Here is a 24506-nt window from a genome sequence, read left to right as displayed (position 1 = left end):
GGGCCGGCCCGGGGCGAGCAGCGCGAGGCGAACCGGCGACATGTTCCGCTGTCGCGTGGCCGCCGCCGGCGGGAGCCTGGCGCGCGCGCTGCGTTCCCTCAGCCCCGCGCCGCGGGGCCGCGCCGCCGCAGGTGGGTCGGGGCTGTCCCCGTCCCCGCCTGCCGGGGGCCCGTGTCGCGGCCACAGCGGGGCCCGGCCAGGGCCGCGGGCCCGGGCCCGCTACAGGGCGGCGGGGCCGGGACAGCCGTGAAAGCGGCGGCGGGCGGGCTGGGCCGGACTGATCTCCCCCTCACCCCCCCTCCCCGGACACTCACCGGGGCCGGGCGGCTCGCCGGGTGCGGGGCCTTCCCCGGCCGTGCTGGGCCGGGCGCAGCGGAGGGAGGGCCCGGGGCCGGGGGCTGGCGGGGCTCGGCCGGCGCCGCGTGGCCGGGCTGGCTTTGTCTCGCCGTCCCGGCGGGCGGCGGCTCGTTACAGCACGGCCGTGCAACCGCGAGCCGTGCCAGTCCCTGCCCGCGAGGCGTCCGGTCCCGGCCCGCTTACCCGTCCCTGGGCCCCCGGTGGGGTCAGACTGGGCCAACTGGCACCGGTTCCTCCCCGGGCTCCGCGGCTCAGGGGCCTCACCGGGAAGAGGCGGTTTCTCTTCAGCCGCCACCATAACTTTCTCCTCCGTGAACTTGTCTGGTTGGCAGTTGAAGGCGCGCCGGCCTCCGGTACCACAGCGCCCAGGCCGGGCGCTTCCGTGGCTTAAACGTGCTGCATGTGGACCTGTCCCCCGCTGCAAGCATGCGGTTTTCCCTACTTCTTTGTCTGAAAGCAGCAACAAGCCATGGTTCCTTGTACAGTTAAACAAATTGGGGTTTATAATCATAATTTTCCAAAATTGCCACTTGTTTAGGGGATCTTAGTTCTTGTTAGCTGCATATAGACCAAAGTTTCAATGACATTTGGCACTACTCAATTATGGGGTGATTTCACAGGAACAATTTTGGCAGTAAAATCAGCGTAGAGGAGTCCACTCCCCTTATTTGTGCCAGCAGAACTGACTGTTCAGTTGTGCTGTGAACCACATCAAGGAAGCTACGTGAATGAAACATAATGTGGTGTTGGGACTTCTTTAGCTGGACCTATTGTGCTAGCAGCATGCTGGAGTGTGCCAAGAGGTGGCAGAGGTGCAAATGCTAAGCTCCCAAACAGTCTTTTAGGAAACCATAACTTTAGATGGAATTATTTAGTGTATTTGTTTCCATTTGGGTGCTTGTAATTGTCTGTGGCTTGAACTCACAAATATATGTATTTAGGCAGGCAAAGAGATTGCATGGGTTTAGCAATTTGCATGTCACTTGATTATTGAGGCAGCAGAAGTTGCTCTGTGCATGAGATGGGAACATGTTCTGCAGAACAGTCCAACCACTTTGGCGGGCTTCAGCTGGCTAGTTGTGTTGTAAACACAATGTTCAGAGGAATCGTTGCGATACTGTACTTAGATACCTAATTTGGATAGGCTGGAGTATGTGATTAAACCATAGTAAAATAAAATGTTGTTCAGCTGTTCAGGTAGATGTGCTCTGTGTGATAACTGCTTTACTTGAGAAGTTTGCTGGTAGTTGTCTTCATCAGAACTGGCAACCCTTGCTACTCCTTTTCCTTTGGGATGCCTCTTCTGTTGACAGAAGTTTCTTTCTTTTGGTGATTTAACTCGGTACCTCATTGGACAAGCTATGTTGGCAAAAGGACTTTTTGGCCATGTAACCATACCTACTGTTTATCCTAACATGGTTATGTAACCTCTGCTTATATACTTTGGAGCAAAGTGTATCTAGACCAGTATCTGCCTCTGACAGAAGAGGCCTAGAGAGCCCAGCAAACACACAGTACGCATGCATCTCGGATATATTGTCCCAGTGATCTGCATCACTGAGAGGGTGACAACTTCCTCAGCTGGCAGTAGAGTCTTTATAGCATTTTAGTAGATGTTCCTGCTATTAATTTGTTTAATTACTTTTTGACCTTGCTTATATTTTTGGTAACCACAACAGTATGGCGCAAGTATGTGACCTGGAGCCATTCGTTTTGACAGAGAATAATTCACTACAGTTACTCAGATGTGGTATTGGGCTTTTCAAACAAGTAGCTTATTTACCTTTAGCCTTAGAAATGACTTCATCTCTAGATTTTTAAAACATAACTTTGTATTGACAGTTCTTTTTGTTTTGTCTAATAAATTGTATTCCTTAGGCCACTTGTTGCAGCGCTGGAATGTCCCCATAAAACTACAGATGAGCAGACAAATGGCTAGCTCTGGTGTGCCCAGGGGCAAAGGCGATAGTTCTGTTTTTGTCCTTATTGTGGGCTTATCAACATTAGGAGCGGGTGCATATGTAAGTAGAAAGGTAGTTCATGGAAAGAAGCTGCAATATGTCTCTCCTGTTAAGCAATTGCTGTCTTTCAGCTAATTTTACTTAGCTTTTTACCTCTGTAGCTATTTCTTGCTTTGGAAAACTTCAAGGGGAGCTAATTGAACCTGGCTGGAAATTAACTTCTTATGATCACTTTCTACTGTAATTTCAGTTACCTTTTAGCTTTTTACTATAAAGGTGCTCTTTTTTACATACTATGACTAACCACAGCTCTGTCAGTTGTCTTGTATATGATAGTAGCATGTAGTTCAGGGCAAGTTTGATGGTTCATGCTTTTAATACCAAAGCAAACCATTGTTTGCCAAATCTCAACTCTGATCATCAATGTTTAACTTCTGTAAACCCAATATTGATGAACATACATTTACGTCCCACTCAAAGTTTTAAAAGAATAAAGCTTTTTGGCTAGACTTAGAGAGTAAATCACGTTTCCAGACTGTGAACTCAAGAGTAGAAGATAGTACCTAGAAGTGGATAGGTCCTAAACTTACATGTCTTACAAATCTTTCTGTTTTGAAATTCTTTCTCTTAGAAGATTGTGTTCATCAAAAACTCCAAGTCCTGTTTTTATCCTAATGAAACTCTTCACATGCAGAAGGCTCCTGGGAATTAAATAACATTTCAAAAACAGTACATGGAGGAAAAGTCTCTTAATAGTCCCTTTAAATATTCTTTACTGTGCCCTATTGTCCTTCCATACTTTTTCCATCTGCCAACTCCTGCTGACTTGCAGCAGCTATAGATCTAGGCAAACTAGTCAAGAAAATGTTTTAAAATTATTTACAGACTTGAAAGAGGAGAAAGCATTATTCTGTCATTCAGGAGGAGATTTCCCAGTGTGAAGAGCTTCCTTAGGAAGTGGAACCACACTTTAATTGTGTGGATGTCCATTGAAATCTGTAGGATTGTGCAGCTGCCAAGAAGGCCATGGTAAAACATCTAAAGAAAGGGCCAGAAACCATGGACATGTGTGACCTGTGTCTGAAAGGTTATTTTTAACGTCACTCCTTGGCTGCTGAAAGGCTCAGCATAAAGCAAAATCTTTGTTATTAGTTATAATGAAAACGTTACTTAGGAAATTGGATCTTTTGAGAGAGTTTATGTTCCCACCTCCCTCCTCCACTCCGCACTGGAAAGCAAATGCCACATCTGAGCCAGATCTTTTATTTTGAATGCAAAAGATGGCTTAAATAGTAAGAGGCCTTCATAATCTGAGTGCTAAAACAGAAGTATATGTGCTTCTGCCTGTAGCAGTGGTGGGGATTTTTTTGTTTGTTTGTTTGTTTTTTGACAAACAAGGTAACTGAAAATGCACTCTGCTTTTCCCAAGGTCTGTTTAATTATGTGTCCTTGATAATACTCAGTACTCTTTCCCTCTCTTCTCTCTCATTGCCTGTCTTCACTTACAGTTCTGCAGTGTCATCATCTAAGATACCCTTCTAGATCACTAACGTCTTCAGGTGTTCCTGGGAAAGCTGGCAGCAACCTACTGTTCTACTTAATTGTAGGAGGAACAGTCACTGGGGCAGGAGCTTATGTAAGATGCTTAAATAAATGTGTTTATTTTATTATGTGATTGGGTGGAGGGTACCTTCCTGTATGTAATACCAAATTAGCCACCTACTCTAACTAAACTGTCTGTGCTCCGTGGCCTCAGATACTTAATTTAAAGGGACATTGTCAAATAATTTAAGTTTGCAGATTTGATTTGCCTAAATAGTCTAGTTCTCAACAGGAAGAATCCCTTTAGAATTAACTTTTATACATTCACTATATCTAAAACTGAAACAAACCCTAAAACTTGTGCAGAACTGGCCATCTTTGTTTTCTAACCAGCAGAGAAGCACAAACTACTTAACATATCTATTCTGACATCAGTAATCTTGGCATACAAGAAAGGAAATAATCAACTAAATTTAAATATACTAGAGAAAAGACAACATACTTATCTACGTTTGTGATCTCTTCAGAGAAGAGCATTAAAACAGCACTCTGTTATCTAGCAAAGTACATAGATCTGTTTCTTATTAGAAAGAACTTGTCATTGTCCCTTTGGAAAAATTTATCCTGAAGACTTGATTTGACATTTTGCATGTATATAGTATCCATTTTTTCTAAGTGATTGGATTTAAGTTGCTGTATGCTGCCCTTCAGACTTGCTTTAAAAAATTCATGGTTCTGCTTCTTGCAAAAGCAGCAGTAGTTTTGTTAACTTTGAGTTTTATATGTTTAAGCATAAAGGTTTTAAAAATATTTTATCTTAATTCTTCTCAACACTGGTGAGTTCTCAGTTTCTGGTACTTTTAACGTTGCTTCAATTCCCTCGATATGCTTTTGTCTGCCTCTGCTCTTCTTCATGCCCTGTATTAAGTTCCTCAGTTCTCATTTGAGACTTTGTCCTTTTTGTGATGTTATGAAACACCTAATCTTGGAGATCAGTAAAATTTGAAATGTATAGGGAGTAAAAGAGATATCAAATCCTCAAAAGAATTAACTTCTGTTCGAACAGAGTTTGGATGTCATAACACTTTGTTACCTAACAATAAATGGTTTGGTATCAGCTGCAGTATTACCTGTCTTGCCTTTAAATTTAGGAGGCTTTTATTTCATGCTGGAGACATTCTGGTTTTAATACTCTTTCACAATTCAAAATACAGCAATTGGATAGACAGTTGTATTTCAGACTGTCTTGATAGTTTTTTCCTTTTAACTTTCATTGCATTGATCAGAAATGTAGTGCATATAAGACTTAGATTATCAGCTAAGTGTTGCCTTAAAAATTTGCTTGCTTCCCTTTTATTGACTGAGGGGAAAATATCTTACTGTGACCTGCTTTCAGGTGCTTCATTATCTTTTGCTTCTCTACATTACAAATTTTTCTTGGAAGTTAACATGTTGATCTAAAAGATGTCTCCTTCTTATATGTCTCTAAATTGTATCCCCAGAATAGGCAACCTAAACTTGTATTCTAGGCTGACTTTAATGAAAACAAAGCAAAAAAAAAAAAAAAAAAAAGTGACCATTTAGACACTGGAATCTCTTCCAGCTGAAGGCTATTACTTAGAGCAGCCACACTTCCGTTTCCTAAAAGCACTGCTAATGTTAGTGATGTTACCACTGCTAACGTCATGCATGTAACATCTAGCCTAAAGCAAGTTAATGAGGTTGTTTACTTGTTCTGTCCAGCTGCTCTAAGTTTCTGAAGCTGGGAGTCACTTTTTGCCTTGAATTTGCTTTCCTTTTCTGCAGCCTTGTGTCATGCTGTTTGCCATGGCCTAACTTTGCAGAGAGCCTTGAAGTTTGATTACATTTCCTTTGTTGCACGTGGTTCCTCTTGAAACAGGTCTCTAGCCCAAAGACCAAACATCTGCAGAAATCTTTATTGTTTGCTTATGGAAAGCAACCAGACAACTGAGATTCATCACAGCATAAATAGAGCAGATCCATTGCTGAGTGTGTTCCTCTTGTAGCTGTGTATACCTACTTTTACTGGCTTTTCTGAGCAAGCAGGTTAGACAAAAGCCTATCGGGGGGTAGAAGTAGAATGCTGCCTCGATGCTGTAACACATACGAAGCAAGTATCTCCTTTTCTGCTTCCAGGTATACAAAACATTGAAAGAAAACAAAGAGCGATTCACTAGCCGTGTCACTACAATAACTACACGATCCGAAGAAAATGAATCGGCTACTTCCGGTGGGTACTAACCTACTAGTTTTAAGTTTGGGTCTTTTTTTCATAAGCTGCTAACTTGGAACCTCTGAAACAAACTGAACAAAGCACGTGTGAAAACACAGATCAGCATAAGCTGTGCCTTCAGAGCATTTTTGCTTCTCAGTGCATTCTGTTGTATGTGAATTCCCATGTCCTCCCAGCATAGAAGATGGTGCTAGCTTTCCTTGATCTAAAACAAACCCCTATTTTACAGATGATCATAATGATAATGTAGGTGGTCTCTCGAGGCTCCTTTCTGCTATTTAAGCCTTCTGTGCTAAAAGGAGAAGAGAAAAGAGTTAGCCCTGCTTTGGGCATTTGCTCTTACCCAATCTGACGAAGACACTGTGATTACAAGGGGGTAGCATGATCTGCCAGCGCAGAATCCTCTGTGCTGTGCCACTTGCCTGTTCCATGCATGGGGGATGAGCAAGCAAGGGATATCATGCTTGGGCGATGTGTGGAGAGAGGAACCAGGACAATTAGTGCAGCTCTTGATGGTGCGTTGCAGGCTATACGTGGCCCACAGGCTGCCTACTGAATGTCTCTTAATGCATGAGATCCCAAGCTGCAGTGTCTGGACAATTGGGCCAGAGGATCATATTTCATAATAAGAGAGTGGCTTTGGGTCATGGAAGACTGGGTGTATTATGTCACTGTCTTATTGAACCAACAGAAAGAATATTCTGGAGACAGGACAGAAAACTGATTGCTTTGGTTTGGGGGAGGGGATAAAACATTTATATCAAGATTGAGGTTGGAGGAGAAAGAGCTGAAGGTTAAATGTTGAAGCAGAGGTCTTGGTAAGTCTGTTTCTGGAGGCTTTCCCTCTTTATAGTGGAGAACCCATTAATCCTATGGTTTCCTTGAGTCAGCCTTGAACTGTAGTTTCCCAAATGTATCCTTGTTAGCTTGTGCCTTACTGAATTAAGTCACTATCTTTTCTGTTTCAGATGCAGACCCTGCCTCTCGAGGCACAGCAGGTGAGGTGAAATTATCTTGATGGTAATATTTGACTGTTTTATTCTTAGATTCAATTTAGCTGCATGTTGCTTAGAAACAGGACCTGCATGTGGGAGGAAATGCATTCTGGTAGGAACTCAAAAGTTGGTCTCTTGGAGTATAATTAAAGAAAAATATACCTTGGGATTGTTGGAGTGATTTTAAGATCTCCTTTACTTTCATATAGACTGTTCACTGAATGGCCAGTGCAGAGTTTTGGTCTTGCTCACAGTTGATTCATGTCCTCAAAGGTAAAGAAGAGATTGAACTAGGTCAAACACTTGGCAGCTCGTATTTTCCAAATAATCCTGTCATTCTTCTCCAATTTAAATGACACCCAGGTCATGTAGAACTCTATGAGGTCTTTTATCCTGGTGTTCCGAATAATCTTTTGGGTATGTCACTCTTGCTAACTCAACAAAATGTCACTTACTGTAAAACCTGAATGTTGAATCTCTAATGCATTGTTTGGCCAGAGTAGAGGCCAAACATATTTTTGACTTCCTGGGTGTACTCTCTAGAGAATGTCCTGATCTTATCTGAAGCTTCTGAAATTGCATGTTGAATGCCAGATGTGAGCTCTGTGGGTCTTTGACTTTACAACCACTTCATCCAGCTGTGTAAATATAAGCAGCATAAGTAGATTGATTTATAAAATAAAGCTTTTGAAAGTCTGCTAGACAAGTAGCACCTGTTCAGTGAGAACTAATAAGGCTTGAAACCTGTTAACAGGCTGTCCTAACAGTTGTATTTCAAGCTTGTTATGTATAACATTTTGATTCCTCCTTTCTTAAACCACAGAGAAGAGGATCTGTAATAGATGAGCAAAAGCCATGTGATGGAAGCTGTGCTGCTGGGTATTCCAAAACTCTGCAATTGCTCTTAGGCTTGTCTGTGCAGATCTAACTTTAAAAAAATCGTCTGTGGAAATCTGATGGTTTGACTCTGATTTATGCGAGGAGCTAGCTCTGAGTGAAGAAGCAGCAGGTTCTCAAGAAATATTTTGGGGTGGAAGGAAAGGGGAGGACAAGGTATTTGTAGGGCAGTCTGCCAAAGTCTGTACGTGAAAGGCAGCTGATGACATACTCTGTTCTTTGCGCTTGGGCAGTTTTCCCTGCTGTATTTGCAGTAAACTGTCCAATCTGTCACCTGCAGCTCCAGGAGCTCGCCCTGAGGTCCCATCTCACGTTCCTTTCCTGCTAATTGGTGGAGGAACTGCTGCTTTTGCTGCTGCCCGATCCATTCGGGCTCGTGACCCTGGTGCCCGGGTAAGAGATGCCCTGTTCTAGAGCTGTGTGGATGGCTGAATACCATGCTTGCTTCAGAGCTTTTGTGGTGTGTTTTGACATTTGCTTGGCATTGGTGCAGCTGACGTGTTTCATGATCAATTAAAGGTGCTGATTGTGTCTGAAGATCCTGCCCTGCCCTATATGCGTCCACCCCTTTCCAAAGAACTGTGGTTTTCAGATGATCCACACGTGACAGAAACCCTGCGATTCAAACAATGGAATGGCAAAGAGAGGAGGTATGTGTCACTTGTGGATCTCAAGGAGAAAGGGGAGTGTTTAGTAAAAAAAAAGTTTAGGATAACCAAACTGTTCCTGTGAGAGAGCCACTGGTAAGGATCTGAAGTCCCAAGGGTGCTGTGCAGGTGGGTTACTGAGTAGATTTCTGTGTTCCTGTCCTATAAAGAGAGCCATGGGGTTTGCCTGTGTCTATGCCTTGTAGCTAGGCTAATCAAGGAAGGAACAGAGCATTGCATGCTGCGTGCAGGACTTCTGGGTGTTGCGTTTTGCACGGGAACAACAGACTACATTGTGGTGTCTCTTGGACTCCAGCATGGAGTGTGGCTTCCTGGAGATGTTAGCTCACCATGCTGGGATGTTACAAACATATCATTTGAGTAATAAGCAGACTGAAAGATGTGGCAGTGCTGGTTACTGTCAAGACAAGTGTTAATTTACACATGAGAGTTAGCATAGTACTAAATGCAACTTAAATCTTGCTGTAATTCCCTTAAACATACTGCATCACTGGCTGAAATCCTGTGAAATAAGTTAATAGTAAAGGTGAGGATACAGCCTCACAGTTCAAAACAGAGCTCCAGGGTCTTTGTTTGGATTCTTGTGACTTTTACAATAAAGTGTTACTGATCTTAGCCCTTGAACTTAAACAGTGTGAAGACCCTAATGGTGTGTTTAAAAAGGAAAAAAAAAAGTGGTAATTGCTGAATGGCTAATATCACAGAGAAAGTGGAACTCATTCGATAATAGAGGTTTTTTTTTCCCCTTACAGTATATATTTCCAGCCTCCATCATTCTATGTGCCTGCTCGCGATCTTCCTTTTGTAGAAAATGGTGGAGTAGCAGTTCTGTGTGGCAAGAAGGTGGGTACAGTACTAGTTGTTGTCCTAGCATCATATAGTTCTTCAAGTAGAGCCTATGATCTACGCTGAAACTAAACAACTGTAGTAGATATGGCAAGATTGGCTGAGGAGGAGAATATGAAAATATTTGGGCAAAGTGTTTGAAGCACTAGCTGGTCAAGAAGGAGGCATGGGTAAAATTTGAAAGTAGAAGAAGCTATCAGGAATAGCAGTGATCTGAGGGAAGATGAAGAAGAGGGAAGGATAAGATTAGAGTTTGGGTTTGGGACATACCCATATGTGGAGCCTAGGAGAAAGGTTGAGATAAATGAGAGCTAGACTATATGTCATTCAGAGGGTAAGGTAAGGAGAGTCATATATAATCTGTGTAGTGGATTCTAACATGAGCAAGAGCATTGCGCAGAAGCAGCAGGAAGGTGAAAAGGAGTTTACGGTGAGACTTCTAATATGTTTGCTTCCTCAGTTTTCTAAATATTGCTAAAATAAGATTTCAGTGAGTCCTCTTACTGCTGAACTACATTAGGTGTCTGAGCTCATTGCTTAGAGTCAGATACTGGAAAGATCAACATGATCTATGATTGCTGCCAAGAGAAGTTGTCTGAATTCCTACTACCAGACTTTTCCCTCTCCCTGCTTCCTATCCACATTCCCTCCCTCCTTCCCCCCCCCCCAAATACACAATAACTTAAAGGTGGGAAAACATTACTTCCGAGTTTGCTTCTCTGCTTAATAATTTGTGTAGTTTAACTGAAGTGGCCTACAGTACATGAAGTGTGAGCTCTCCTGCTTATTTTATTTTGCAGGTTGTGCATATGGATGTTAGAGGCAATGTAGTGAAACTCAATGATGGTACCCAGATATCCTATGACAAATGTCTAATTGCCACTGGTAAGTTTTCTGCTATTTGTTCTTTGTCTTTGATTTTAGTGGCATTTACCTGATGAGGAAGCTTCTGCAATACATGCGAAACTTTTTGCAGAGCAGTCACATGAAGGACAATCACACAGGCAAACATGCCAGTTGGATATTTCACCTGCCTCACCTGTTTCTCTGGGACCTTCAGAGTTCTGCTCTATGAAAACCCACAGGGAAGGAGGAAAAGGGGACTTCCCCATCAACTAGATAAAGGAACTCCTGTACAGCCCAGCCTCTTGAGATTCTGGTTATAGTAGTGGCAAGGAGAACAACCAGGTCTTGCCCGGGCAGAACACTGCTGCAGCATGGAGCCTTAGCAGTGCCACAGCTCACTGCAGTTAAATTGGAACTTAGTGTCTCCAGTCAGTGGAGCAAGGTATAACATTAAATTTTGTGCACCACAGTGACTTGCTGGGTTATCCAGTGATCTCACAGAAAGTTTTTCATGTAAAAAACCCAGAGAGCAACAGGGTATAGAGCATATTTTAACAGTTGGACAAGCACAGTCCAGATGCAAGATAGCTCCTGCGTTGTCTGGATAGCCAGCGACATTGCCAGTGGTATCATTAATCTCTCTCTTCCTATCCTCAGGTGGTTCCCCAAGGAATCTACCTGCAATTGAAAGAGCAGGAAAAGATATACAACAAAGGCTGACACTGTTCCGCAAGGTAATTTTCAGGTGCTGCTAGTCCTGGGGTGAGCTTGAAGAAATCAGTACCACTATTACAATTTTCAATTAGTTAGCTCTTCTGCTTTGAGTCCTTGGCAGCAGCTTCCTTCAGCCAATAAGCAGGAGTGCACTTCCTATTTCTTCCTTTTCTCCAGGCAGGTGAACAGGATGGAGTGTGCAACACCACTTTCTCCATTGCCTCAGGGCTGCAATAGTGTGTGATTTTTAGTTTCCCTTCTGTATGGCTTTAGTGCATCTTCCGAGCCTTTTAAAAGCAAGAAAAATGTAAACTCTGCCAGCTTCTTCCACAACTGCAAGTCAGTTTGGACTGTAAGTGGAGTGTGCCTTCAGGACCATGAGCAGACACTGGAAGCTAGCTTAGTGCCCTAGCTTGGCACCACTCCTGAATAAGTGTATGCCACAGTTCAGCAGTGCACGGGCAAGAGGTTGGACTTTAGCCTGAGACAGGATGAAAATAAATGAAAGGTATGGAATTTAGTCAATGGACTTTTGGTTTTCACTGTAGAGATACTTTTTGTTGACAGTCTCAGTTTTTCTTGAAATGATGGGGTTTAGAATGGACATGCAACCTTCTTGGTCAAGTTCAGGGAATGAATCAAGAATAAGGAAGACATATGGGAAGTTCTTGCTGTGTTGAACTTTCCCTAGGATCTAGGTAGAGATGGTTGGCTCAGCTGTGGGAGGGGAAAGATAGGTGACATGAGCTGTGGCCTCCTTGAAGTACAATTAAATACATTTGTGTCTAGTAACTTCATGGTAATTTGCTTTTGACAGTTAGGGGAAAATGCAGGAATCTGAGATTGCCTGAAATCTTCCTAGTTCAAAAAGACAAAGCAAGTCTGCATCTTCAGGCAGTAATTGAATAATGAAAGTAAAGAAGCTTGCACAGACACTAGGAAGCCAGAGGAAGAACAGGAGGAAGGAGAAACACATTTCCCTTTTTAAGTTGGGGAGAGTGTTGCTCCTGTTTCAAAGGAAGAAACTGGAGAAATACATTTTCTGCTGCCATTGCTGTCCAAGTATATCTGAAAAGGGAATAAATCTTCTTTCAGATTGAGGACTTCAAAAATCTGGAGAAGATTTCAAGAGAGGTCAAGTCCATCACAATTATTGGTGGTGGTTTTCTCGGCAGTGAGCTGGCCTGTGCTCTGGGAAGAAGAGGTAAGTATGGTACAACAGACAGCTTACCTTCAGCCTGGCACCTTGGCAGAAGCGACAGACATCGAATGTGAACAGCTTGACATTATAAACGTCCTTTTCATTCCCCAACTGCTGAGTTTTTGCACAGATTTCTGGTTTGCCTGGAATAACCTTAATACACATGCCTTTTGTTGGCTATATGGCCTGATCTGGATTTCCATTTTCTCTCTCATTAGCTGTCAAGCAGCACCTGACCCCAGAGGTTTTTGTAAGTTGGGCTCTCTGGAAGCTCTGCAGGCCAGTGCATGTTGCAAAGTCATTCTGCCCTGTAGAGAAAGTTATATTTGCTCTGTCAATATTAAAGCCACCCTGAAATTAGTATTTCAAAGAGGCTATGAACAATTGGAAATTTATTCTCAAGTGCATACAGCTTTTTGAATAGTTCTTTCCGGTAATTTCTGCAGAATTCCAAGAAGGGAAGTTCTCTCCAAAATGCTAATCATTTTGTATACAAGTCTACTGTGTGTTAGCCTAGAATTTGCAGGCATATGATACAGTGGCTAATCACTTTGTGACTCTTATGTAAAATCTGGGAGCTAGAACGCCCAGTTTTGGAAAAAAAATTTCAAGCTCCTTGTCTAAAGTAAACTAAAGCATCTGCTTGTGTTCTGAAATCTGTGCTGCTGTTCTTCATCCATGATATAAGAAGCCTGTTCTTTGCTTCCCTTTCAGCACGAACCAGAGGCCTGGAGGTGATTCAGCTATTTCCTGAGAATGGCAATATGGGCAAGGTTTTGCCTGAATATCTGAGCAGCTGGACCACAGAGAAAGTCAGAAGAGGTGAAGCTGCTCTTCAATCCTCCTTCTCTGCGAGTGGCAGAGCTGTGATGTTTAGGGCAGCAGCTGTCTTGTAGCCATTTCTTTTGAAATACAGCTCTGCTTGTTTTGTCAGCGGAGTCTCAGCCAAAACTGGGTCCCTTGCAAGGTGGCCCGCATGCAAAACAGAACTAGTCACAGTTCAGACTTGTCCTTAGGCAGTTTGGGTTGCACAAAGTTGCCATGAATCTCTGGCTTCTTAGCAGTTTCCCTGGGAAAGCCAAGCCAAATGTGCATGGTGATGCTGGTGAGATTATTCCTCTGGCTGACCACACGCAGAACGATCCCTACTGCCATACAGCTCTCAAGCTACTTTAACAGCCCCTGTAATCTGGAACCAAAGTTGTCTAAAATTTCTGCCTGGCCTCTTCTTCTAAGTTACTCTAGCCTCAACTAATTTTTCATCTTGTAGCCTAATCCAATCAGCCTAGAGTCAGTTGGAGAGGATTGTGTAGCCCCATGCCTTGTGCTCGCACCTTTGTAAAACCAATTGCTGTAGTGTTTAGCTCGTAAAGTTGGTAAAGTCTGAGATACCTTTTTTCCCTTTGCTATATTTAGTGCAGAATACATTCCTGTGCATTGGTAAGTGGAGTGGGGATAGGGGGAGGGGGATTATAGCTGATGCTGCAGGCTGCAGGGCCCAGTAACTTGATGGGAGTGAGTTTTCTTTTGGTTCTGGAAGGCTCCCTCGTAGGACTGCTGGGTCTGGCTGTGACAGATAATTGGATATTCCTAGTGCTTGAGGAACCTTGCTTTGGGAGTTCTTGTGGATTTGACCATGTCATTATATGAGACATGTTCTTTTGTGTGTCATTTACATAGCTCGCTCTAACTTATTAGCTGGGTTTCTTTCTCTTTATGCTTTACTCAACACTATGTTGCCACAGGCAGCAAAGATAAGGTGGTCTTTCCCATAGTTCCTAGCCTGACCACTGCTTTGCCTACATCTGTATTTGTACCACAGACGCCTGCTTCAGCTGAAATCTGTCTACCCCTGAGCAAGCAGTTATGTTTCCTGTGTTTGTTTCCAGAGGGTGTTAATGTCATGCCTAATGCTGTGGTGAAGTCTGTCTCTGTCTGTGGCAATCGGCTGATGATTAAACTGAAGGATGGCCGAAAGGTAAATGTAAAAGCAGGGAGTGGGTGGAGTTTGCAGGGGCATTGAAAGAGTTAAAATAATAATTATAAATTCCCAAACAGGTGGAGACTGATCACATTGTGGCTGCAGTAGGGCTCGAGCCTAATGTGGAATTAGCGAAGTCTGCTGGGCTGGAGGTAGACTCTGACTTTGGAGGGTTCAGGGTGAATGCAGAGTTGCAGGCACGCTCCAATATCTGGGTGGTGAGTATCTCTGAGACAGAGACTCTCAGAGGCAGGTTCTCTGTCTGCTTGTTATGCTGATGTACATCCGAATACACAGAATTATGAGGGCTGGTATATGTCAGTTAGGTGAATGGGGGCAAAAAATAGCAAGTAATGAGAGCAGTTGTAGTGCAGATACTGCTAGCAGCCTTGGAGCCCATTCATGCACCACAGCACAGTTTGTTGCTGTGGTAACAACTGTGCACGTTTTTGAGTATTTATGCCGTCTAAGAGGAGTTGGGGTAGTCTAAAGATAGCACAGATTGCTCTATTGCATAAGAATCCCTTTGGTGGGAGTCAAGACTTTGATCCTTCTGGAACAAATGTACCTGATACTGTCTTAGTTTTCAGAAGACCAGTGAAAAATGCTGAGAGTATGGGACTTGCATAGCCTGGGCAGGGGGAAAAAGCAGGGGTTGTCAGGAAAGACTGTTCATTTTCCCACTCTGTTTTCCTCATCCCAGTGCCTTTCATGTTTTGTGTGTTAATTCAAACCTTCTGTGTCTATGTTCAGTCCTCACTGATTGCATTTCTCTTTAAGGCAGGGGATGCAGCCTGCTTCTATGATATCAAGCTAGGTAGGAGACGTGTGGAGCACCACGATCATGCTGTTGTAAGTGGAAGACTAGCTGGAGAAAACATGACAGGAGCTGCAAAGCCCTACTGGCATCAGTCCATGTTCTGGTAATGCTGATTTCCTCTTTTGGTATTTCTTATTTGGCCAATTTGCAGGAGCTATGATAAGATACACTTTGTAAGGTTTCTGTTTCCTGAGTGTACTGAAACTACTTCAGCAAATACCTTTATGGCTTCTTGTTCCCAGAAGCTCAGGGAACAGGAAGACATTTGAGCTTTAGTATTCACTGCTCTGCCCTGATGTCTTGGAAATGTTTTTCTTTCCTGCAAATCCCAGTTTCTTCCCAAGTATGTCGCATTCAGCAAAGCAAGTGGCAGTAAAGAGCAGCCCCTTCCTCAAAGCAGGCTAACTTACAGGTTGCATTTGGCAGCAACCTTTTTGTTATGATAGTCTGAAGATCTGCAGCACAATCCCTTGGTTTCAATTGTGTTGCACCTTTTCTGTTTAGCTGAGCTGATGCTTTAGTGTCAAGTAAGAGCTGCAACTGGGAGTGTTTGTAAAAATCCTTGTTTATTTCCAGAGAGGGGTATGGAGAAAATGGGCAGCTTTTTCAGAGTCCTTTAAAAAAAAATCTGTTAGTTCAAGAGGGGTCAGAAATTTAAATTTAGCAGGAGTTTAAATATGGGAAAAGATGTTTTTACTTTTCCTGAAAAAAATCTCCACAGAAATAGTTATTTATGACTTGCTATTCTTTATCTGAACACTCAATCTGTACTGCATGGACTGTGGACCCAGAAAAGTTTATCACTTCACTGTTAAACCTCTGCACAAAACAAGAACACAGAAGTATCCATCTTAATTGTGTTTTTTCTTCAAGCTACTCTGACCGTGACATAGGTGCAGACAGTTGGAGGACCATGAGTTAAGTCTCGTGTTCTGTTGGCAGGTGTTAACTCTGGAGGTTTGCCAGCCCTCACCGAGTGAGACTTCCTCCTCCTGTCCTAAAAAGCTGGCGAGTAGCAGCAACTCTTCTTACATTTTTTCAGGATGTTCAGAATCGCTCCTGAGCTCTGACTTATTTACTGCTGGGTGCCTAATCTGGTTAGTTGGCATATTACTGGTATTCATCTCAGTATGCCCAGTGTGTGTTTGAGGATTCTGGCCAGGAAGGTAGCAGTGTACATGTAGAGATAGCCAGACTGTTTTGTATGATGCGTCCATTTCCTCAACATGGTTGAGAACACCTTTGATTTTATTTGCTGGACCCCAAACCACTGCATTGACTCCTGTAAACACCCCAGTTCATATCCAACAAGGCCCAGTACAAGGAGGTGTTAAAGAAATGTGCCATTTTCTTTAATCATTCTTAAATGCTGTCTCTGAAATGTATATTTAATAATTATCAGGGCTGCAAAGTCAGCAGTGCCAGAAGTTTGGTCAAATGTTTTTATTTGGTCCTGGAGGAACACTTGCTTCTGCCCTAGCTTTGTCTCCAAATCATGTGGTATTAAGCAAGCAGTGTAAAAGATTTTTGCAAGTGCCTTCTAATTGTGTCCCACTGCTCGCATTTGAGTCTTGAGATCAGGCATGTAACTTTCTGAAGTGCCAAGATATATGCAGTTTTTGGAAGCTGCCCAGCACCCTCCAAAGGAGTAGGCCTTAAGTATTTTAAGTTTTTGTTCACTGGCTGGTTTCTTCTGAAACTGATGGCCTTAGACTTGCTGTGTCTTGATTCCTTGTTCCAGTGGCAGACTGTTGAGAAAATAAGCTTACTAGTTAGGTGAATCTTTGCAGTGCTATGCTTAGGTCAGCACAGAAATATTATAGGAGGATATCTATTTCCTGTGTAAAGGATTTGGATGGCTATGATAAATAAGGTAGGAACCATGTTTTGAGTAGGGTGATGAAGAAACACTGAATATATGCTTCAGTGCCTGAGGGCACTGCCTGAGATGTAAGTCAAGACAGGAAAGAGCGTATGATTGTTTAATGACACTATCATCCATGTGCACCCAGGGAATTACAATGACATGAGATTAATTTTAAGAAATACAGACTTTTTTATTTCTGACTTTGTCACTGTTCTCCTGAGGTAATTTGTTAGCTATGTAATTTGGAGTTCTTTAATGATTTCCTACTTGGAAACAACTTCCAACTCTTGCTTTATATTGTTTGCAATGAATTAAACTGCTGTTTCAAAAAGGCTGGAGTGTATATATCCTTGCAGGGAGTGGATTTGTAACTTCAGGTTACTTACTTTGGCAACACAAACCTTGAAAGTGCAAGAGTAGGCCTGCCTTGTACAGGTGCAAAATAAACTACAAGGCATTTTTGAAGAGACACCAACATCTGGTAGCTGAACAGTCTCCTAAGGATGGTGAAGAAATTCATGGCATGAAGGAGGCAGTCTTTGCTTCCCTGACATTTAGATCTATTCATGTCTGCTAAATTTCTGCAAAGGAAGACACAGAGAATGCACAACTCTCTATGACCAGAACATTTGTCCATGACCTGGTATCTCTGAGACTCTCTCATGTGTAACTAAGCTGACACTATTTGGTGTTTAATGATGTTAATTATATGATATAATATTAATGATATATACAATCATATAATAACATATAATAGTATATTATTACTAATAACATGGTTCATTATATATTATTATTATTAATACAAATATGTATGTGTTTATTCATTTGTGTATATATACACATATACATACATACATACATACATACATACATACATATATAAATAAAAATTCCTACTCTGGAGGCAACTAGAGCTGTCCTGTAGGGAGACACGTTCTTATGGTTTGATTTAAAGTTCCGTACTAATATATGCAGAAGAGGTACTGTCACTTAGTCTGTATGCCATGTCTTTGCATACCACTGTCATTAAAGATTTTGGGCTGAAGTTGCCCTACATTTGTCAAACTAACACTACAAATGAGTTTTGTTTTATTTTGTTTTCCTGTTCATTCCTAGGAGCGATCTGGGTCCTGACGTGGGGTATGAAGCCATTGGCCTTGTTGACAGTAGTTTGCCTACTGTAGGAGTCTTTGCTAAAGCAACAGCAAAAGACACACCAAAATCTGCAACAGAGCAATCAGGTAGGAGGGATACAGTCCTGCTTGGGAGCTGTCTGCATGCATGAAGGGTTCTGCATTTCACAGGTAACTGCAGGGTCACTTTGGTCTCGTAGCAGAGCACTAGGAAACTGCAGTCTATGTACTTCTCACTCTTCTAGACCAAGCTCCAGAGACTGTTTTTGATATTAAAACTTGATTAAAACCTGACATTCCCCAATCAGTTATCATGTAACTTATTTACCAAATTAAACTTTTTTTTTTTTAATCTAGTGAAGCATAATTTCCTCCATAGTGATAGTACCCCTTAAATGATTAATTTCTGCACCAACTCTTTTGTACAGGTGTAAGCATATTTATTTTGTTTGTATAATACATTTATATATGTATATATGTATTTGTGTGTATATATATATATATATATATAAAAAAAGTGTGTGTGTGTGTTTATGTATATATATGTGTATATATATACACTGTTCTGTGTTTTGCATTGGTCTTAAATGGAAGGTGGGCATTATCAGAAGTGTACTTGGTCTTAGGATTTCTTCATTGTCATGTTATAGAAACTTATTTATGCTGGATGCCTCATTGAGTTCAATACACCTCCCCTCAAGACATTCAAGGCATCTCACCTCACCTTAACATCATGAAGTTCGATAAAGGGAAGTGCAGAGTCTTGCATCTAGGGAGACAATAACCCCATGCACCAGTATAGGCTGGGGGCTGACCTGCTGGAAAGCAGCTCTGCAGAGAAGGACCTGGGAGTCCTGGTGGACAACAAGGTGACCATGAGCCAGCAATGTGCCCTTGTGGCCAAGAAGGCCAATGGTATGCTGGGGTGCATTGGAAAGAGCATTGCCAGCAGGTCAAGGGAGGTGATCCCTCCCTTCTACTCAGCCTTTGTGAGGCCACATCTGGAGTGGCATGTCCAGTTCTGGGCTCCCCAATACAAGAAAGACATGGAGATACTGAAGTGAGTCCAGCGAAGGGCTACTAAGATGGTTAGGGGACTGGAGCACCTCTCATATGAGGAAAGGCTGAGAGAGCTGGGCCTGTTCAGCCTGCGGAAGAGAAGACTGAGGGGGGATCTTATCAACGCATATTAATATCTGAAGGGAGAGTGTCAAGAGCATGGGGTCAGACTCTTTTCAGTGGTGCCCAGTGACAGGATGAGAGGCAACGGGCAGTTCTGTCTGAACATAAGGAAACACCTTTTAACTGTGAAGGTGACCGAGCACTGGAACAGGTTGCCCAGAGATGTTGTGGAGTCTCCATCCTTGGGAGATATTCAGAAACCCTCCAGACAGGGTCCTGGGCAACGTGTTCTAGGTGACCCTACTTAAGCAAGGGAGTTGGACTACATGATCTCTAGAGGTCCCTTCCAATCTCAGCCGTTCTGTGATTCTGCGTGACACTGCTGTCAACACAAAATCAAACCTCAGTCTCTTACAGAAGTCTGCTTTCTAGCTATCTTCCACCACCACAGGCAGATCGTTTTGCTGCTGTTTTCTTCTGCACTGGGTGTTTGAAATCAAGTCTCTCTCATATCTTTGCATTAGGAACAGGTATTAGATCAGAAAGTGAAACGGAAGCAGAAGCCTCAGAAGTAGCCATTTCTTCAAGCTCTTCACCAACACCTCAAGTTCCAAAACAAGGAGAAGATTATGGCAAAGGTGTCATTTTCTACCTCAGGGATAAAGTTGTGGTAGGAATTGTGTTATGGAACATCTTCAACAGGATGCCCATTGCTCGAAAGGTCAGTACAGGACTAGTATGCTGAAGGGTGGGGTTGTGGCATTCAGCTTGCTTAGATAAGGGATTCATGAGCATGTTTACTTGCGGAAAAATCAATCTACCAATTTAAAGTGAGAATAAATGAACGCAGATGCTCTAGAGCAGAGCTGTGCAACATCCAATGGCAGCCATGTCTCAAGTGAATTATGGGAGATGTCCTTGTGCTTTTCTGGCTGTTTGTTCATAGGTGTCACAGAACAACTTGCATCAGGCTTATGCCTCATGGCTTGCCTTTGTACAGCTGAAGTTTCTGGCCTGTAGTAGGTACAGGCAAGAATCACATGAGACTGAGCATCAGAGTGAATTGTCCTATTTTTGTGCTACTTTGTCTAATGTACAAGTGTCTAAATTAGTCATATGCATAGACATATGTGTCATCCTAGATGCACAGCCATAAAAGTCAGGGCTGGAAGGGGCCTTGAATAGACACTTTGTCTGTCTCCCTCCCCAAAGGTGGGATTAGCTATACTTGTATCACTTTTTTTTTTTTTTTTAAACATCTTTGAAGAATACTTCAGAAGTAGTTTAAAGTGTAAGAGTGATTTCACATTCTGCCTAGGGGATCTATCCCAAGATGAATTATTCTTAATGCTGGAAGTTTCTGTTGGTATCTAATCTGAAGCTTTCATGCTGCTGTTTAAGCCTGTTACTTGTCCTGTCCCCATGAACAACAGATTGTTTCCTTCCTCTTCTTAGCAGCCCATCCTCTAAATCAAGTAGCCAGGTACTGTGTGGGATCCTTGACCACTGAGTCTTGCTCTCTAAAAGATAGTTGTGCAAGCCGCTTGCACAGGCTCCTCCAAGTCAATGCAAAGAGAGTGGCTGTCATCTTTGCCTCAGAGTTGAGATGAATCATTCTTTGAAGGTGTTTTTCTCCCCAGCTGTAAAGGGAAACCCAGACAACCAGAAGCAAATCCTACAGGGACAGCAAAGTTGGTTTTAACTCAAGCCTTTCTCACAGCCAGTTACTGGTACATTTAAGACTGCCCTATAAATTTGGCTGTAGTAAGTACTATGGTCATGTTATGGACTGCCTAAGTTGGTGAGTTATCATGAGGAGGGCTTCAGAGAGAGTACAAGAAATTCAGCGCATTGTTTGGGAGAACATGTGAAAAGTCTCGCAGTCTAGGCTGTTTGTAGTATGTGCAGGATTTAATGCGTCCTTCCTTCCTTCAGATCATCAAAGATGGGGAGGAGCATGCTGATCTCAACGAAGTAGCTAAGCTGTTCAACATCCATGAAGACTAAACTCCAGAATGGGATCGCTGCACTAGGAGTGAATGGGGCAGCGGGGGCTGCTGGCTGTCTACACCCCGTCGGCTCAAAGAACTTGCTCTGAGTACTTGTGAATATTTCCAGTCACCTAGAATTCTAACATTTGCACCAATAAAATCAGTTTCTTCTAAGTTAAATGCCTTTTTTTCTGCACCTTGCAGTGTTCATTTTGAAAGGGCAGCATGCTGTGCAGTGTGATGGCAGTGCTGTCAGTTTTTCCCTTGTATCAGCAATGGAGAAGCCTGCAGAGCTGCAGCCTGTTTTCTTGCAGCACTTCCAGGCCAGTAAACTGCAGTCCTGCTGACTAGTTGTATGGAGGGCTGTGCTCTTGACAGCAAGTGCTGCTAATGTAGGAAAAGTATATCCTGACTGGATGAAATAGTACCTGATAGAGTGGCTCCCACAGAAGCTTTCATTTGAAGCCAAGTGCCTGCTCCAGCCTGGTGACTGGTATAAGATGGGATGTAGAGGGGATGGGAAGGATGAGGAGAGGTAAGGCAGGACATTAGAGAGTAAATTATGAGAGCGCTGGAGGAGATGCACTAATGCAGCTCTGGAGAGCACAGGCTGGAGTGAATGAGGAGAACCAGTTGCTGTGGCGATGCTGGGCCAAGGGTGTGTGCACCAGAGCTGTGATGTTGTCAGCAGCATCTTATCAGCATTCCTGGTACCGTGTGGGAATTTGGGTGCTCTCTGTAACACCACAGCTCTTGACTCTGTATGCCTGGTAAAAGGGAGGCAAAGACAGGCTGCACTGTGGAGTGGGAGTCACGGAGAGGTAGCATTTCACCGTGTACCCAGAAATGGGTCAATCCCTTTGGTGTGTGAGGGGAAGGGTATGCTGTTGAGGCTCTGTAGGCTGTTACTGCTACCAGGAGGAGTGCTCCATCTGTTTGTTCTGTATACCAGAGAGAGCTTGTTGCCTGCTCTGTAATTATTCCTCCTTAAACAACTGAGAGGCTGCATATTCTGCAAAGGTGAACTGTATCTGCACTGCCTTGCCTGTAGTGCCAGGACTGGTGTGCACAGAAGCATTCACCCAGCATGTTCAGGAGTGAACCTGCTGGCAAGCAAACAATGCCTGGGGATGGGGCTTGTCTTAATGGTGGTGGGCAAAGTAAATACATCTGGTCCTGGCCAGCCAAAGGTAGTTGTGGAGTAGGACCTCTTTACTCCAGAGGAATGGAGTTGGTGTTTATTTGTTGGAGCTGAACAGAGCCTACTCTGGGCTGGAGGCACTCTGGAGTTGAGGGCAGTTACCCGCTGCTTTGTGGCTTCTAGTTTGCTTCTTAAGGCTGTATGTTACCTTCCTTAACTGATGAGCCCATGATCGCTTCCTTTGGGACCTACCTATAGCTGTGAGGAGCCTAAAAGGTGGAACAGGCAGAGCCTGTGCTGCTGCTGGGCAGGAGAGTGGTGGGTTGTCAGGTGAGAGGACAGTTTTGGAAGAAGTTTGAAACTTGTTGATAGCTACAATCCAAATTACTGTGCCTCATTTGTGACATTTGAGATGGTCCTTGGCACAAACCAAGGTGTGATAGATGCCTGCAGTCTGAACCTGTGTGTTATGCCAGTCCCTGGGCAGGCAGTAGTGGGACAGCCCTGGATGCTGACAGGGTAGCAGAGCAGCTGGTGTGCCTAGGGCAGTCAGGGTGTTTGTTGGAGCGGCTCATCACCTTGCACCTCTAGCATTTAGCAGGTGGAAGGAAACACTGAGGATACAAGGCTCAAAGACAGCTGAGACCTGAATTCTGAAGAATTGACGTGTTTTATGTATGGCTGCTGGGCACAGCAGTTGAGTATGGATGGCACAACATGAATCTGCACCACCATCCTGAGGCCTGCTCCTGGGATGGAGGTGTCTGCCAGCATGGACAGGAGAAGGGGAAGACATGGTGCTGCTTAGGCTTCAGCTGTTCCTCAGCCTGAGAAAGTGATGGGGGAATCCTATCAGTGCATATAAATATCTGATGTGAAGGTGTCAAGAGGGTGGGGTCAGACTCTTTGTGACAGGAGGAGAGGCAATGGGCACAAACTGAAACACAAATTTCATCTGAACACAAAAAAACCACTTCTTCACTGTGAGGGTGGTTGAACACTGGAACAGGTTCCCCAGGGAGGTTGTGGAAGGTTGTTTCCAGCCCTCCTTCCGTCCCTTGAATGTGGACATGGAGGGATTTGCCGTGGGTACTCCTTGCCCAAGTGATGATGGTGGGTTTGCAAGACAAGGATAGGTGCTGATTAGTCAGGATGCCTCAGCCCAGAGGAGGTAGATCCCTTGCTTGGATGTGGGCGGTGAGGCAGCTGCTTGGGGCTGAGGTGGAGGTATTTCTTAATTCCAGATCATAGAATAATTTGTGTGGGAAGGGACCTCTGGAGGTTTCTATGCCAGCCCCTACTCAAAGCAAGTCCATTTAAAGCAAGCTCAGGGCTGTGGCCCATTAAGGTTTGAGTATCTCCAAAGATGGAGATCCCACAACCTCTCTGGGCACCTACTCCAATGCTTGATCCACCCATGAGGAAAACACTTTTCCTAATCTCTGATTGGAACTGTTTCTAGTCCTGTCCCTGGGCACCTCTGGGAAGGGTCTCCATCCTCTCTCCAGTTTCCTGTTAGGTAGTTGCAGGCAGCAGTAAGATCCTCCTGCGCCTTCTCTTCTCTGGTCTGAACAGACCCAGCACCCTTGGCCTCTCCTCATACCTCCTGTGCTTCAGCCCCTGACCAGCTCAGGGGCCTCTGCTGGGCTTGCTCCAGAGCATCCATATCTGTTGGGGGTTGGGGAACCCCTAACTGGATCCATGCCCAGATGTGATCTCTCCCATGCCGAGGCAAGGGGAAGAATCCCTTCGCTCAGCCTGCTGGCAGTACTTCTGCTAACAACCCCAGAGTGCAGGGCTGGTCTTGCTGCCCAGGCACTCTGCTGGCTCAGGCTCAACTTGTTCTCCAGGGCCTTTTCTGCAGAGTGACTTGGCCCCAGCCTGGACTGCAGATGTTTGACTTCACACCTAAACAGCAGTGTCACATGTTGTTCAAGAAGGCACAGGGACATGGGGCCAGGGTTACCCCTTCTCCACCAGGCTTCCTGATTGTTCATCACAATGTTCTCACAGATGCCAGTCTCTGATATGTATAATGCAGCTTCTGTTTCCAAGGATGATCTCTTTCTTCAGAAGCCTCTTGGGAAGGGATCTCCAGCCTTGAGGCATCTCAAACTCGGCCAGGCAAAGCCCTGGTGTTTCTGGCAACAGCATGGCTGCAGGTGGG

At 43.8% G+C, this 24506-nt stretch overlaps 1 protein-coding gene across 4 annotated transcripts; it reads left to right on the top strand.

Annotated features, from left to right (window-relative positions):
* Positions 1-3: 3 nt before the first annotated feature.
* On the top strand, positions 4-21372 carry AIFM1 (apoptosis inducing factor mitochondria associated 1). Of its 4 annotated transcripts, none has more exons than XM_067304490.1 (17): positions 4-131; positions 3827-3954; positions 6018-6111; positions 7083-7112; positions 8287-8399; positions 8526-8656; positions 9427-9517; positions 10321-10405; positions 11024-11100; positions 12176-12284; positions 12996-13103; positions 14171-14259; positions 14340-14480; positions 15043-15185; positions 18069-18193; positions 19732-19928; positions 21143-21372. In XM_067304490.1, the coding sequence occupies exons 1-17, from the start codon at positions 41-43 to the stop codon at positions 21212-21214; spliced, it is 1824 nt and encodes a 607-aa protein (XP_067160591.1). In that variant the 5' UTR covers positions 4-40; the 3' UTR covers positions 21215-21372. The 4 variants fall into 4 exon arrangements, with proteins under 4 accessions (XP_067160591.1, XP_067160590.1, XP_067160592.1 ...); XM_067304489.1 differs by lacking the exon at positions 3827-3954 and adding an exon at positions 2236-2378; XM_067304491.1 differs by lacking the exon at positions 3827-3954.
* The last annotated feature ends 3134 nt before the right edge of the window (positions 21373-24506 follow it).

Source organism: Apteryx mantelli, chromosome 13 (assembly GCF_036417845.1).
Source record: "Apteryx mantelli isolate bAptMan1 chromosome 13, bAptMan1.hap1, whole genome shotgun sequence".
In the NCBI taxonomy this organism is placed as follows: Eukaryota; Metazoa; Chordata; class Aves; order Apterygiformes; family Apterygidae; genus Apteryx; species Apteryx mantelli.
This window is presented reverse-complemented; position numbering and strand designations above follow the sequence as displayed.